The sequence below is a fragment of the Bombyx mori genome, chromosome 19 (assembly GCF_030269925.1).
Source record: "Bombyx mori chromosome 19, ASM3026992v2".
NCBI lineage: Eukaryota > Metazoa > Arthropoda > Insecta > Lepidoptera > Bombycidae > Bombyx > Bombyx mori.
The window spans coordinates 2578511-2593714 of record NC_085125.1 but is presented as its reverse complement, the minus strand read 5'-3'; the positions used below and the strand labels follow the sequence as shown (position 1 = coordinate 2593714).

General features: G+C 37.0%; 1 protein-coding gene across 2 annotated transcripts; it reads left to right on the top strand.

Moving 5' to 3' along the window:
- Window positions 1-464: 464 nt before the first annotated feature.
- On the top strand, window positions 465-15066 carry LOC101744614 (1-acylglycerol-3-phosphate O-acyltransferase ABHD5). Of its 2 annotated transcripts, none has more exons than XM_004927172.5 (7): window positions 465-675; window positions 6249-6325; window positions 10138-10344; window positions 11073-11247; window positions 12168-12437; window positions 13277-13463; window positions 14255-15066. In XM_004927172.5, exons 1-7 carry the CDS (start codon window positions 626-628, stop codon window positions 14408-14410), a joined length of 1122 nt encoding a protein of 373 aa, XP_004927229.1. In that variant the 5' UTR covers window positions 465-625; the 3' UTR covers window positions 14411-15066. The 2 variants fall into 2 exon arrangements, with proteins under 2 accessions (XP_004927229.1, XP_062529891.1); XM_062673907.1 differs by lacking the exon at window positions 465-675 and adding an exon at window positions 772-874.
- Window positions 15067-15204: the final 138 nt, after the last annotated feature.

The window sequence follows — 15204 nt, the reverse complement described above, 5'->3', positions numbered from 1 at the left end:
TGTATATAATCTATGGTCATATCCTTTAGGACATGATAAATTCAATTAAGTGGGTACATAAATCACTGAATTATCAATAAACGTCAGCTTCAAGGCAACCGTTTAAACTGAGTTCCCCTTTTACTTAAATTTGATTTCACTGGTATATCTCATTATTTCATACACTAATTTGTAAGTGACAAGTTTTTTCATAAAAGCGAGCTTAAAAGATAAAAAAAAGGATATTTACATAAGAGTTTTTTAATAATTTCAAGCTTTTATGTAATTCCAGTGCTATAGAGACAAACATAGTTAGCAAAATTTATAGGCACAGTACTACTATCATAGAGTTAGTACCTAGGTACTTATTAACTCCATGACTACTACGTACCTACGTCAAGTCAAGAGCCAGCGGCCATTGATCATAGACCTAGGTTTCATACTTCAGTGCCATTGATCCATTGATTAATCGTGAAATGTCAAAATAGTTATTTGTCTCAAATGTCAAAACAGAACCGAATCAAATCGTTGCGCATAAATTTGGAACATTGTTTTTAACATTTGATTACTAATATAGAAAACTGTTTGAGTAAAAAAAAAATTAATTTAATTTAATGCACATCACACAAGTGGTTAATGTAAATTGATGAACGTACAAATGGGTAGTGAATTGAATCTAGAGACTACAGAATCCAGGTATTAAATCATTGTTTTTTTTTTAAATATATATTGCGCAACGATTGCTTCCAAATCGTTATTCATAGTTTAGATTTTTTGTCATATTTGTTTCATTTTTAGGATAACGTATACAGATTCGGGGTGTAATGCCAGGATCTTACATTTGGACTCGTATTCTGTTGCCATTCATTTGTCATGTCATTAACATCTTATTGAGGTAATCGATTTTTTTTTTCATCCAAAGGAGCTAACCCCTTTTTCTTTAATTAATCTAACCAAATTGCTTTCACATTATAATATGGTTAATAATAATAAAAGAAAAATAAACACAATAATATGGTAAATAATTACATTTACTAAATTTTCATTAACACAATTCAGTATGGTATTAATGAGAACTGCTTTGTTTTATCAATTATACGCTAAATATCATTTTTAATTGATATAAAAATAAAGATGCCCTTGCCCGATACTGCTAATACTGTTCGTTCCTTGTTGACGGTTCGATTACAATTAATATTATTAAATTTCAAATAGATAGATAGAGATTCAAAAGTTCCCCAATTAAGGCGTAAGCTCATTAATAAGGCATGTTTGTATATATTTTTTTTGGAACCGTAATATGTCACATTACGTAATTATTAATATCAATAATAGATACTAAACAACATTGAAGGAGTAGATTCTAAAATTTCATAAGCAAATAATCTTAAGGTAGTTCCCAAGTGGAATAAGAATAGGCAGGGCATGGCACATGTTTCTGCACCCACACATGCACAACTTCATACTGCAACACCAAAAACATGCTTCTGCGCAGAGAAAATTAAGTTTAATCTACTGATTAATAGTACTTTTAACATAAAAGAACTTTGACACAATTAAAAAAATTCTTTCCATAAATTTAGTGTTCTTAAATGTATGCATGTGACTAGGAGATGTATGGAAATGGTAGTGCAAGGTAGAAGGGAAGAGGTCATAGAAGAAAATATGGATGGAGTGTGTGAATGACGATATGAGAGTGAGAGGAGTTAGTGTTGAGATGACGGCTGTTAGAAGAGAATGGAGTAGAAAAAATTGCTATGATGACCCTATCTAATGGGATAAGGTGGAGAAAAAGAAGAAGAAGAAATTTAGTGTTGAACTGTATAGCCAACACTTGCATATACAATAAATAAAATAGAAAAAATTGGAATTTACATATTTAATATCAAAAAAATTTGAATTTACATATTTAATATCAAAACAACAACTGAAGGATGCTTATAACAAAAACCCTTTGCTTTTTGTGTATGTTTTTAAATTATATTTTATTTATATTTTAATATTTTCAGATAAGTTTAAGAAATCCAATCAATGGTTACCGACAAGCAAGTCAATATTAAATAGTTGCATGGTTTTGAATTTTGATGTTGTGTGAATGTTTCTTAAAACCCAATAAACCCATTTTTAGGTCATTTTCGATGTGCCGAAGTGACTCACATCCAAATGTTAATAAAAAAATCTAGCAATTAAATTTGTGGCACAAGAGACAAGGGATTCGGAATTTATCAGAATTGGGATCTTATCTTTCATAAATGTTCATTTGCTTGTAATTGTTGTAATATAATGAAATTCGGCAAATGTATATTGTAAATTTTACAATGATAGTACAATAATTATATCAACGCTTGAAAGGCAAACGTGACTAAGCGACAATGCGTGAACTTTACAGTAGACTAATTTAAAGTTGAAATACCTGAAAAAAATTATATTTTAACGATTCTAGCTGTAAGATTGAAATGAATAGACCTAGAATATATATTTTTTTTAATCGAATATGGTTATTGCCTATCATTTATGTATAAAGCAGTTATTGTCGCTTAGTCACGTTTGCCTTTCAAGCGTCGATATGGACCTGGTTTAAAGATGAATCTGTACAGATATTTGAATTCTTTGCATGACTATTAAGAGATTAATTGAGCTTGCCTCAATTAAATTGCCTTAACAAGTGCTATTTAAAGTGTGGTGTTTTGGTATTGAAATTTAAATTTTATTAATTCATGTGACTAGCAGTTTTATTATAAAACCCAAAATACATAACTGAGTGTTAATGAGAATAACTTCTACCGGTTGTTAGTGATGAATTATTTTACACATATTATGATAAATTCTCTGATAAAAGCATACCTGGCTCTTCAAATATAAATGAAAAAAAAAGTCTTTATGTTTTATCCATTAACAAACAAAGAATTGTCTCATATACTCCCATGTGTATTTATCGTACAATCGTACAAATGTGCCATCTATTTCAAACAATATATATCTTCTATCTATCTATCTATCTTCTATCTTCTATCTATCTATCTATCTATCTATCTATATCTATAAAAATGAATTGCTGTTCGTTAGTCTCGCTAAAACTCGAGAACGGTTGGACTGATTTGGCTAATTTTGGTCTTGAATTATTTGTGGAAGTTCAGAGAAGGTTAAATAAATTTGAAAATGCTCGGAATTAAATAAAAATAACAATTTTGTTTTTCCTCTGATGTGTCCCCCGTCGGACGGATTCCTTTTGTTTGTTTTAAGTTTATTTTACACAAAAGTCTTTTTTTCATCGATTGAGGCACTACGAAGTCTGCCGGGTCAGCTAGTTTAAAAATATATATTAAAACCTAATTTAAAAATTGTACTATTCAGTTAAAATGTTTAAACAATACTGTTAACTGGGTCTCATTGTAATCACCTAGTTAAATGGTCCAAATACATTTTAATCTTACAAAGAAATTAGTACAGTGTGCTTACTACGTTTGCCGCTAGGGGCGCTGTTCCAACTCCATACAAATTTGAGTTAACTTTTACGCTATCGAGAACGTTAAAAAACTCGCACTAAGCACACAAAACTGTTTTTCACTTTGTGTTTATGTCATTTACTTTAATTATTATTTGTTTCTCCTGTTTTTCCAACCGGAATCTCTTATATTATTTATAAAAAAGCCAAAAAATAAATAAATTTAAAACTATTTTTACGGTTTCATTATGAAACGCGAAAACTGTTCTATTTTTTTTTATAACATTATTCATACGATCTTAATAACCTTTGACCGGGCGAATCATGATTCATGAATGCAACAGATTGGAATCAGGGCACGATTTATTGTTCTGAGAACTATGCAGTAGCATAGTAATCGAGTTAAGAAACATGTTTTAGAGTATCGTAAAAGTGCAGATAAATTGGTCACCCTAGCGAACACCATGATAACGTTTATCCCACGGTGGTGTAACAACCAGAAATGACACTACGGTTGCACCAGTCTATGATGAGACACGCGCTCACTGCCACTAGGCAGGCAGCGGCTTGGCCCCTGGCATTGCTAGAGTTCGTGGATGACGGTAACCACTCACAATCAGGTGGGCTGTACGCTCGTCTGCTTACAAGGGCAATAAAATATGCAGATCACATTCCAGAGTCATATGGAGAAGTAAATGAAGCTATTTATGAAAATATTATAATTCAGTATACTACTAAACATTTCAATGCAATTAATTGTAATTCAACTATGCAGAACAGGATGATCGCGGCATTAAAAAATTAATTTTAGTTCGGTTTATTATTAAAGCGTGCTTGTAAAGTATAAATTTCTTCTCGCTAGCCATTACAAAAAATATATAAGTTGAACAAAAATATAAATGTACCTGGATTCCTCCATTTGCGTTTTCACTATTCGCGGCTAAAGATTTTTATATCCGCGGATCTAATCCGTACGTACGTAAATCGGTACGTACACATTGATAAAAAGGATTACAATATGTAGCTATCCAAACGAATGTCCTTTGTAAACGCGCCTGTTTATATTCACGGTTTCTGTATTGGCGGCATATTTACGGAATATAATATTATACCCCGTCAATAAACAGCTTTTATTGGACATAAAAATAAACTGGAAAATGTCCAATGCTACGGTATCTTATTGACATATTTTATTCGAAAAAAAATGGCCGCCTTGTTTCCGCTCTGGAGATAAATATTTTCTTTATATTTTGAATTTCATTATTATTAATACTAGTGGTCGCCCAGTAGTCGAAATTCGACTATAATTAATTGAAATTATAAGTTTGAACATTATTATGGTTCTATTGTCAAAGACTATATTATACTTCTAAAAACACAGATTTCCTTCAGACACAGCCCACTGAGTTTCTCACTGGATCTTCTCAGTGGGTCACGTTTCCGATCCGGTGGTAGATTCTGCGAAGTACGGCTTTTGCTAGGGTTCGTGTTAGCAACGTCGTCAGGTTTGAGCCCCATGAGCTCACCTGCTAGTTAAGGTTACGCTGAAATAGCTAGGAGTGGGTAATATCGGTTTTGCCGCGTATCGAATCGTATCTATATATCGAGGATCAATATCGGATATTGAATCTATATATTTTCTGAATCTATATATTGATGGATGCTAGTAGATTTTCTCGATTCATGATATTTGAGATTTGAAACGATACGCTGATATAATATCGTAGTAGATATAGATTTAAGTCAACGTTATACGGTTGGTTTTCTGATATCAATTTATAATATGATCTTAAAGTAATAAAAAGAACATGAAAATAAAAATATAAAAAAAACTTTCCTTCATGCTTTTACCAGGCTTAGGACTGGCTACATTATTTTCAGTTTTTAGTATTTTGTGTCTTAATTTCAAATTACAAAATATACCAAAAGAGTGTAGATTTCAAAAGTTTAATACAAACACAAGAAATAAACTCAATTATTTGGATTCAACTAAAAATAGAAAAATGTGCACTTTAAAAATCAAACACAAAAAACTTTTAAGTATTTATAAACACTTGTCCAAAAATTCTAGTTCAAGGTCAAAGCGCGTGAATTAAATTCAACGATGCAAATAGGCTATACTGCATTCAAGTTAGGGTCGAAAGTTGAAACTTCTTTCCTTAATTGTATCCTGCGCTAACGCTAATAATAATCTACAGACATATGGACTTAAATATAAGGTTTATAATTGTATGGATAATGCCTGTTTCTGTTTCATTCATCACATGATATCCCTATCGTGCGCTCACTCACTCTGGCCGATTCGATACGAACCAAACGAATATTGCTGATATTCACGAATCGGTACGATATGCCGATGCGCATCACATCGAGCAATATCGTGTATCGGCTGATATCGAAATATAGATTTCGATTCACGAATCGGTACGATATGCCGATGCGCATCACATCGAGCAATATCGTGTATCGGCTGATATCGATATATAGATTTCGTGCGGGGCGATATCGGATTCAACGATATTGCTGCGATATATAGATATTGAATCTATATACGATTTATATCACCCACTCCTAGAAATAGCCTCTCAAGGCTCTCAACTTAGGTAGGAAAAAAAACACAGATTTCGCCAAAACTACACTTTTTAGACAAATAATGTAAAAGATAAACAACAATTTCATACTCCTCCGTCCTCGCAATTTTCATTAAAAAGGCTACAAAGTTTTTCCTTCACGTATTAACATATAGATTACAGCTTCAGTAGTACCAACGTTAAGATTGGATCGAGCGCGGGTAGGTTAAAAAAATGTACATATTTTTTTTCAGTTGGACCGGTGGTTGGTTCAGCTGGACGCGCCAATCAGATGCGATGCTACGTCATGTCGAGAAGAAAATATTATCATGTAAGTAATGCATGTGATAGTAGTTAATGACCCAGGTGAAGTTGCAAGGGTGTGAAAATCGGACCTTAAAAGGTATCGACTGAAGTACCTTAGATAAATCAATCGTCTTTTCGCATTAAAAGTGTACAATTTTCTAAAATATTCGAAATTGAGTAATTTGTGGAATTATTTGGTATTACCAGTATTTTTCTTATAAATACTGTCAAAAGAGCGTAGTTTAGTTTTTTTTTGTTTTGTTTACCTATATTTTGACTACTATAACAAAGTTAATACATAATTTTATCTTACTTTAAAAGACAGATAATAATGTAACTGATATCAAATAAAAAAGTAAATGTTGCAAAGATGATTAATATTAAAAATATCACATGTTAAACCATTAAAACACTCTCCTGTAAAATTAGTAAGTTTTGAGATTATACAGTTTTAATGCGAGAAGACGAAATGAGCTAGATAAAGTTGCAAGGTGGATCTGGCCTTAAATAATCTCGACTGAAGTGCGTTAGAAAGAATGAGCTTTTTGTACTTTGAGAAACGTAATGCTAGTGCTACGCCAGGGGTACATACACCTCTTGTGGTATTTTTTATTTTTTTATTGCTTAGATGTGTGGACGAGCTCACAGCCCACCTGGTGTTAAGTGGTTACTGGAGCCCTTAGACATCTACAACGTAAATGTGCCACACAACCCGAGATACAGTTCTAAGGTCTCAGTATAGTCACAACGGCTGCCCCACCCTTCAAACCGAAACGCATTACTGCTTCACGGCAGAAATAGGCGGGGCGGTGGTACCTACCCGTGCGGACTCACAAGAGGTCCTACCACCAGTAACTACGCAAATTATAATTTTGCGGGTTTGATTTTTATTGTACGATGTTATTACTTCACCGTGGAAGTCAATCGTGAACATTTGTTGAGTACGTATTTCATTAGAAAAATTGGTACCCGCCAGCGAGATTCGAACACCAGTGCATCGCTCGATACGAATGCACCGGACGTCTTATCCTTTAGGCCACGACGACTTCATAATGGAGGTATAGCCCTCAGACACAGCCCACTGAGTTTCTCGCCAGATCTTCTCAGTGGGTCGCGTTTCCAATCCTAAGGTAGATTCTGCGAAGTACTGCTCTCGCTAGGGCTAGTGTCAGCAAATTCGCCAGATTAGAGCCCCGTGAGCTCATCTACTCATTCGTTGAATCTAGTATGATCCTTCGAGGTCACTAAAATATATAGCAAAAAAAGATCGTATAATTTTAACATTAGAAACTTTTTGATTGGCTATTACTATAGAACATGCCTTAAAGGCTAAGACATCCGGTGCATTCGTATCTAGCGGTGCAACGGTGTTCGAATCTCGCAGACGGGTACCGGGTACGGTTTTCTAATGAAATACGCACTTAACTTAAATGTTCACGATTGATTTCCACGGTGAAGGAATAACATCGTGTAATAAAAATCAAACCCGCAAAATTATAATTTGCGTAATCTCTGGTGGTAGGACCTCTTGTGAGTCCGCACGAGTAGGTACCACCACCCTGCCTATTTCTGCCGTGAAGCAGTAATTCGTTTCGGTTTGAAGGGTGAGGCAGCCGTTGTAACTATACTGAGACCTTAGAACTTGTATCTCAAGATGGGTGGCGCATTTATGTTGTAGTTGTCTATGGGCTCCAGTAACAAATTAACACCAGGTGGGTTGTGAGCTCGTCCACCTATCTAGGCAATAAAAAAAAGAACAAGTACACGTAAATACTAGGTTATCTATATGAATGTATTCTAAAGATTAGATTGCGTATTTCGATTGTTATAAACGTCATAGACGGATAGATAATTCTTAATTGTTCGAATGAGATATAAGTACTTCTAGTTTACATTATTATTAATGCTAAAGATTATAGAAAATTATCTATAAGCGTATATTGGCGTGCGAATTTAATAAATGCTAATAATGTTGGTATAGGGCAGTAAAGTTTAACGAAAAACGCTTTTTTTTTGCACGACAGTGCGCAAAATACTATTCTAAATAGGAGCATCGTAGAAAGGTTATGGGGTGGATTGTGTGAGAGGATATGCGGGAGAAGGTTGTGAGAGATGACTTATGATAGGCCTGAATGGAAAACGACGATATGGTGCACCGATCCAGTATAGTGGGGTATTCGCTATGAGAAAAGGCGTGGGGGGGATATTGTGACATTGAATTTTTTTTTGTAAAGGATTTTATGACCTGGTAACTAAGACCTTTAAGTCATGTCTTATTTTAATTTATATTCTTATTTTTATGAAAAATGATAATATGGATTAAAGTGAAATGAAATGAAGAATGTCACATTGAAAAATAAGTCGAAACGTCTAGGGTACATAAAGCATAGCGCATATAAATAGCATAGTCGTTATTTTAGTGGACTTGATACATTTGGTTCACGTCTCTATACGGTTGGGTTGTCTTCGGTCTTCGATCAGCGCTTACCACCAATGTCAGTTGCTCATTCGTATCTTGCACTAATAGAATCACAGTTCTAGTTGTTTTGAACTTTAAGGTACTTTAACTAGACCAACCTCATATCGATATAAGTGATTCACATATTCATCATTATAATATTTTGAAATTATTGTGTTACCAGGATGTCGTTCCATTGATAACGATATTATTAACATGTTAACAAGTTTATATTAGATTATTTATGCAATGCAAGTATTTAGATAAATATTTAGGCAATGGACGTGATTTTTTTACGTGGAATTAAGAGTTCACTTTATTTTACTTGCAATTTGGTCCAAAGCGTTCTCTTTGGTCTGTATGTGGTTGTAAGCTAATATACAGGAGGTTTCGGTCGGGTCTTTCGTATCCATTTCAAAGCCAGACTTCAAGGAATTACTATTTGGTTTAGTTTTACGAAACTATGTCGACGTCGCCCAAAACACGTCATTTCGGATCCTCCCGATCCACTAACAGTGCTTTTAGGTACCTTAAGCACCGGTCATCTTTCTCGTCGAACCCGTCGCTTGCGACGAAGGGCTCGACGAGTAAATTAACCCACAGACACAGCCCACTGAGTTTCTCGCCGGATCTTCTCAGTGGGTCGCGTTTCTGATCCGGTGGTAGATTCTGCGAAGCCCGGTCTTGCTAGGGTTCGTGGTAGCAACGTCGCCAGGCTTAAACCCTGTGAGCTCACCTACTAGTTGAGGTTACGCTGAAATAGCCTCTCAAGGCTCAGCTTAGGAAGGAAAAAAAAATGAAACTATACCTAACTGACTTGGCGGTGAGAATAATATCGCCTCTAACTTTTAGTCCGTCGTGTGAGCGGTTTACTCGTGTGCCGATTGTTTCAACGAATTATCCGCAGAACAGATTATCAATAGCTTATCAGTGACCTTATTAAAACGATCCGGAACAACCTTGAACGATAACGTATTTGCGTTATTGACGACGCGAAAAATACTCGCGCAATGACTTTTGGGGCAATTACTTTCGATCGCGAACCTCTATTTTGAAAATTACAAAAATATATCTCGTTTTTCTTTTGTTTGTCACGGTCTACAGCCTTAAATCTTTTTATGTATTTCCTTTTACAGGGCACCATTTGAAAAAGGGTAGAAAGAAAATACTATCTTTAGTTGAATGATCAAAAATATTACTCAAAAAAAATCTAAAAATCATAACTAATGTAATATTATTATGTGACTGCATTTTTCTTAAACTATTTCGTAGATAAAATTAGATGTGTGCCGATAAGAAGAGTATATATTTTTAAAGGTTTTAGCATTACAGACTCGGCTTTGGATCGATGGTTTCCACATCAAAGTAATCCGTTGCAGGTTTGAAAACTGCGTACAAAAGGTTCTACGTGGATATCGGCTCAGTTGTCGGTCAGAGCGACAAAATATGGACGGTATCGTTGAACGACGAGTCCTCGAGGACTCCGCTGGTGATGCTGCACGGCATGGGAGCAGGCCTGGCGCTCTGGTGTCCGAACTTCGACGCCCTCGCCGAGACCAGGCCGGTCTACGCCATAGACTTATTAGGTAACTAGCCGTACCCGTCCGCTTCGCTGGGCATTTAAAATTAACATTATTATTTCTCACCTACCCACAAAGATTCTCATCATTAATGCCCCCGCAACTGGTGTAGGGAGTCACTCATATAAACATTACTCTATCCATTAAGTACATGTATTTTCTACACGGATACCAAGTTTCAAGTCAATCGGATGCACGGTTCAGTAGTTGGTATCTTGAGTTTTGACATAATCGCAACTTTCCCATAAAGTTGTTTTTTTTTTTTCGTGTCTGATAAAAGTGTATATTTTGATTATAAATGTGTATATAGATACATACCTATATGTTTTAATTTCATATTACTATTATAATATGTATAGCGTTGTATGTTATATCTGTGTGTGGGTTTGTGTGTGTGTGTGTGTGTGTGTGTGTGTGTGTGTGTGTGTGTGTGTGTGTGTGTGTGCGTGCGTGCGTGCGTGCGTGCGTGCGTGCGTGCGTGCGTGCGTGCGTGCGTGCGTGCGTGCGTGCGTGCGTGCGTGCGTGCGTGCGTGCGTGCGGGCGGGCGTGCGTGCCTGCGTACGTGCGTGCGTGTTATTATTATTTTCTCAAAAAGTAATACACCTACCACAGGACTCTCTAGACCAAACTTGGTTGACTGGTAGAGAAAGTCTTAGGCATTAAGTCCGCCACTGTACACGATAGTGGCTTAATGTTGGCATATTCAAGAAACGTCGCCCTAAATGTGTTCGAAGGCTTCGGCCGCAGTTCGAGGCCCAAGTTCGCCACGGAAGCCCTGAAGGCGGAAGCTCAGTGGGTCGAGTCTGTGGAGGAGTGGCGCCGCGAGGTCAACCTTCCGCAGTTCATACTACTGGGTCACAGTCTTGGTGGTTATATCGCGACGTCTTACGCCATGAAATACCCTGAAAGGTAGAGTATCATTTTTTTTACTCTTTTTTTTATTTCTTAGATGGTTGGACGAGCTCACAGCCCACCTGATGTTAAGTGGTTACTGGAGCCCATAGACATCTACAACGTAAATGCGTCACCCACCTTGAACAACGTAAATGCGCCACCCACCTTGAAATATCAAATGAAAAATTTTTTATTAAACATAAATGAAAGTACATACTTGTTGAACGTCAAAAAGAACTACCGCCAATTCACAAAAACTAGCCTCCGTCCTGAGAAGATCTGGCAAGAAACTAAGCGGGCGTGTCTTTTTTCTTTTTTAAATATTAGTTTGTTTTTTTTTTTCATTATACAATGAGTATTATAACGTAACAATTATTGCAATATTGAAATGCCCGGAGCGAGCAACTCATTCCCACTTTGCAATCTTCTAGATAATCATTGACTTTATAGTAAGCTTTATTGCACAGATGTTCTTTAATAGTTTTCTTAAACCTATGTATATGTAGGTTCTGAACACCTTGTGGGATTTTGTTGTGCAGGCGCACAGACAAACACCCGAATGAATTTCGTATCTTATGTAACCTACTCATCGGCACACCAATCTTGTTTGAAGGGTAGGGCAGCTGTTGTAACTATACTGAGATCTTAGAACTTATATCCCAAGGTGGGTGGCGCATTTACGTTGTAGATGTCCATGGGCTCCAGTAACCACTTAACACCAGGTTGGCTGTGAGCTCGTCCACCCATCTACATAATAAAAAAAATATAAAAAAAATGACAGCGGGACCATTCTGGCTGAGAGTAGCAAGGGACAGGACCCATTGGAAGGAATCAGAGGAGGCCTATGTTAAAAGGCACACTGAACTTAGGGACCTCTTGTAACCCTAAGCTTAGGAATAAAAAAGGCTATTATTAAAAAAAAAACGAATTTGCAGGGTGCGACATTTAATCCTGGCGGATCCGTGGGGCTTCCCTGAGCGTCCTGCCGGCGCCGAGAAGCAGCAGCTCCCGCTGTGGGTGCGCGCCATCGGGACCGCGCTGCAGCCGCTCAACCCGCTGTGGGCGGTGCGCGCCGCCGGGCCCGCCGGCCGCTGGCTCGTCAGCAGAACCCGACCGGACATCTCGAGGAAGTACAACGGATACGTGAACGACGCGGACAACGTCATCCCGGAGTACATCTACCAGTGCAACTCGCAGACGCCGAGGTGAGTGCTATGATGATGATGAGTACGAGTAATGCGTTTCGGCTCGAAGGGCGGGGCAGCCGTTGTAACTATACTGAGAGCTTAGAACTTGTGTCGACTCACCTATCCGCCACTACTTGGGCAACCGCCTTACAATTTGACAAAATCGCGGTCGCCTATGATTTCAGGCAATCATCTATTATTGTTGTTCAACACTTCGGCAATCTTGAAAACTGCGGGCAGTACATATCGATATTCGCTGTGCTACCCATCGTTCGTGTCAGTGCTTTACTGCTCCTATATGTTATTTCTTTGTCGTACCACTCCTGTCATAGTTTGTTTGTGTACATACTTATCTTCAATAAACTATTCAAAGCAGTACATTATTTATACTCACTGTGTAAAACATCCTTCGTGTCAGCGCCTACCTAATTCAGTTAGAAGCAGAACTACAACAACTGCATCTACAAACTTATATCTCAAGGTAGGTGGCGCGTTTACGTTGTAAATGACTATGGGCTGTGAGCTCGTACACCCATCTAAGCAATAAAAAAAATATATTTATATTGGGAAAACTGAGACTTAAGAACTCGTGTCTTGAAGTGGGTTGCGGAATTTACGTTGTAGATGTCTATGGGCTCCGGTAACCATTTAACATCAGGTGGGCTTTGAGCTCGTTCCATCTAAGCAATAAAAAAAATACATATATAAATAATAAACATCCAGACAAAGACTAAACAAACCTGTTCATCGCACGAATGTTTGCCTAAAGCGGGAATCAAACCTCGGCGCTAACTACTGCACCATAAAGTCAATCACAGACAATTAATTTTTTTTTTTTTTTATTGATCTACTTTTAGCGGCGAAAGCGCTTTCCACTCGCTCATGACCGGCTTCGGTTGGGCGAAGAATCCGATGGTGAAGCGAATCGACAAGCTGAGCCCGGCCCTGCCCATCACCGTGCTGTACGGCTCCCGGTCCTGGGTGGACAACAGCACCGGCCACGTGCTCAGCGAGCACAGGCCGCACTCCAGAACCTACGTACAGGTACACGCGTCTATCCCCTATAACGCGATTATATTCGCATCCGTGGTGTATCGTGACCGCGTTATACGAAATACAGTACACCGCGTAGTATTGAGCAATGTTTATACCGTGTTGTATCGGAATCATGTCTTAGGGTGTGAGATTTTGTGATAACCTTATAAAGCCACGTACGGACTTTATAATCCGGACGTGTTGCTACGCGTATACATTCGCTGTACGCGTACCCCGCGGGCCAGGCTCGCGGCGATCCATTCGCAGTCGGTATTTAGTCGCGAGCCAAAGAAGTTGTCACGCGTTATTTGGACGGCACAATGGCAAGCCACGCGTTCCCGTGTTTCGATAATGAAACCTCTAAAAATATTTTTGTTTCATGACTTAAGTTATACTGTTTCCATATTATTGTCGATCGCAATATAATTTTTTAATCCAGTATCCGGTTTCTTCTTTTTCTTTATAGCTACCCACCTCAAAGAGGACCTTAAGTAACACAATCTTTAACAATAAGATTTATTTACACTCAGATCGTATGCTCTAAGTACGACTTTATCACAATTAAAATAAAATTCAAGGAACCAATCGAACAGTCAAATAAAACGGACTTACAAATCACACGGAATCAGATCGACAAAGTTTCCATACGCGACCGCTTCGCAAAATGGCCGCGAACCTTTTCTGTACTGCCTTTTATAGACAGCGGCAACCTACCCTCAAATAAAAATGCCAGAGTTAACATTTGCTAGGCGTCTTTTTACCATAGCCTGCCTTTTCTTAAATCTATTGTGTATTTGCAGGTGATAAATGGCGCAGGTCATCACGTTTACTTAGACAAACCGGAGCTATTCAATAAATACGTGTTGGAAGCGTGCAGTAGGGCCGACGAATACGACCCGAGAACTAGCACCGTTGCTGAAGGCGATACGAACAAAACCGAAGAACATAATTCTTGATGAACCGTTCTTTTAAATTGTACGGGTTATATGTTGTTATTATTAAATCGCGTGTTTAATCTGTGGTGCGAAGGCAAATGGATCGCAGAACGGAGTGCCTTGTTCGTTTTACCTCATTGACTGTCGTTATCTGTAAATAAAAATTGTTTATACAAAAATGTTGTGGGAATTTTGTGACCTCATTCGAAGATAGTATTATATAGTTTTTTGGGATGTTTGAGAGTTTAATACAAAGGCTTCTTATGGACGTTGTTTGCACTGGAAACATTTTAGATTTTATTTTTGTTACAAAAATGGGTGTGGTTTTGTCTAGAAGGTTTTGTAATGGTTTTTAACGGATGCGTATTTCTAGAAATTTGTTTATCGTATTTGTCTACGTTGTACATCGGAAGCGTTGTGACATTTAACGAATTAAAACGAACTTCAAATGATTTGACATCAAACACTGTCAACTGTCAATCGTAAACTTAAAATGTGGTTAAAGATAAGACTTTTACTACTCTGTAACAACTTTTAATCAAAATTCCAATTGCCTTATATACTTATCGAATACTGGACAAAACAAAATGTTATATTTTAAACTATTGTTATATAGCCATAGGCTTTTTTGTAACGCAGCAAAAGTTGTTTATTGTAAATAAAATATTAATTTATTATTTGTTATAATTTTTATTTGAAAATTATCGCTGTCTTATTTATTTAAACAAATTTATTAATATAATACATATTATTATGTCAACAAAAACAACTTTTAATTATTATTTTTTTGTTTGTAAAAAGGATAAATTTTTATT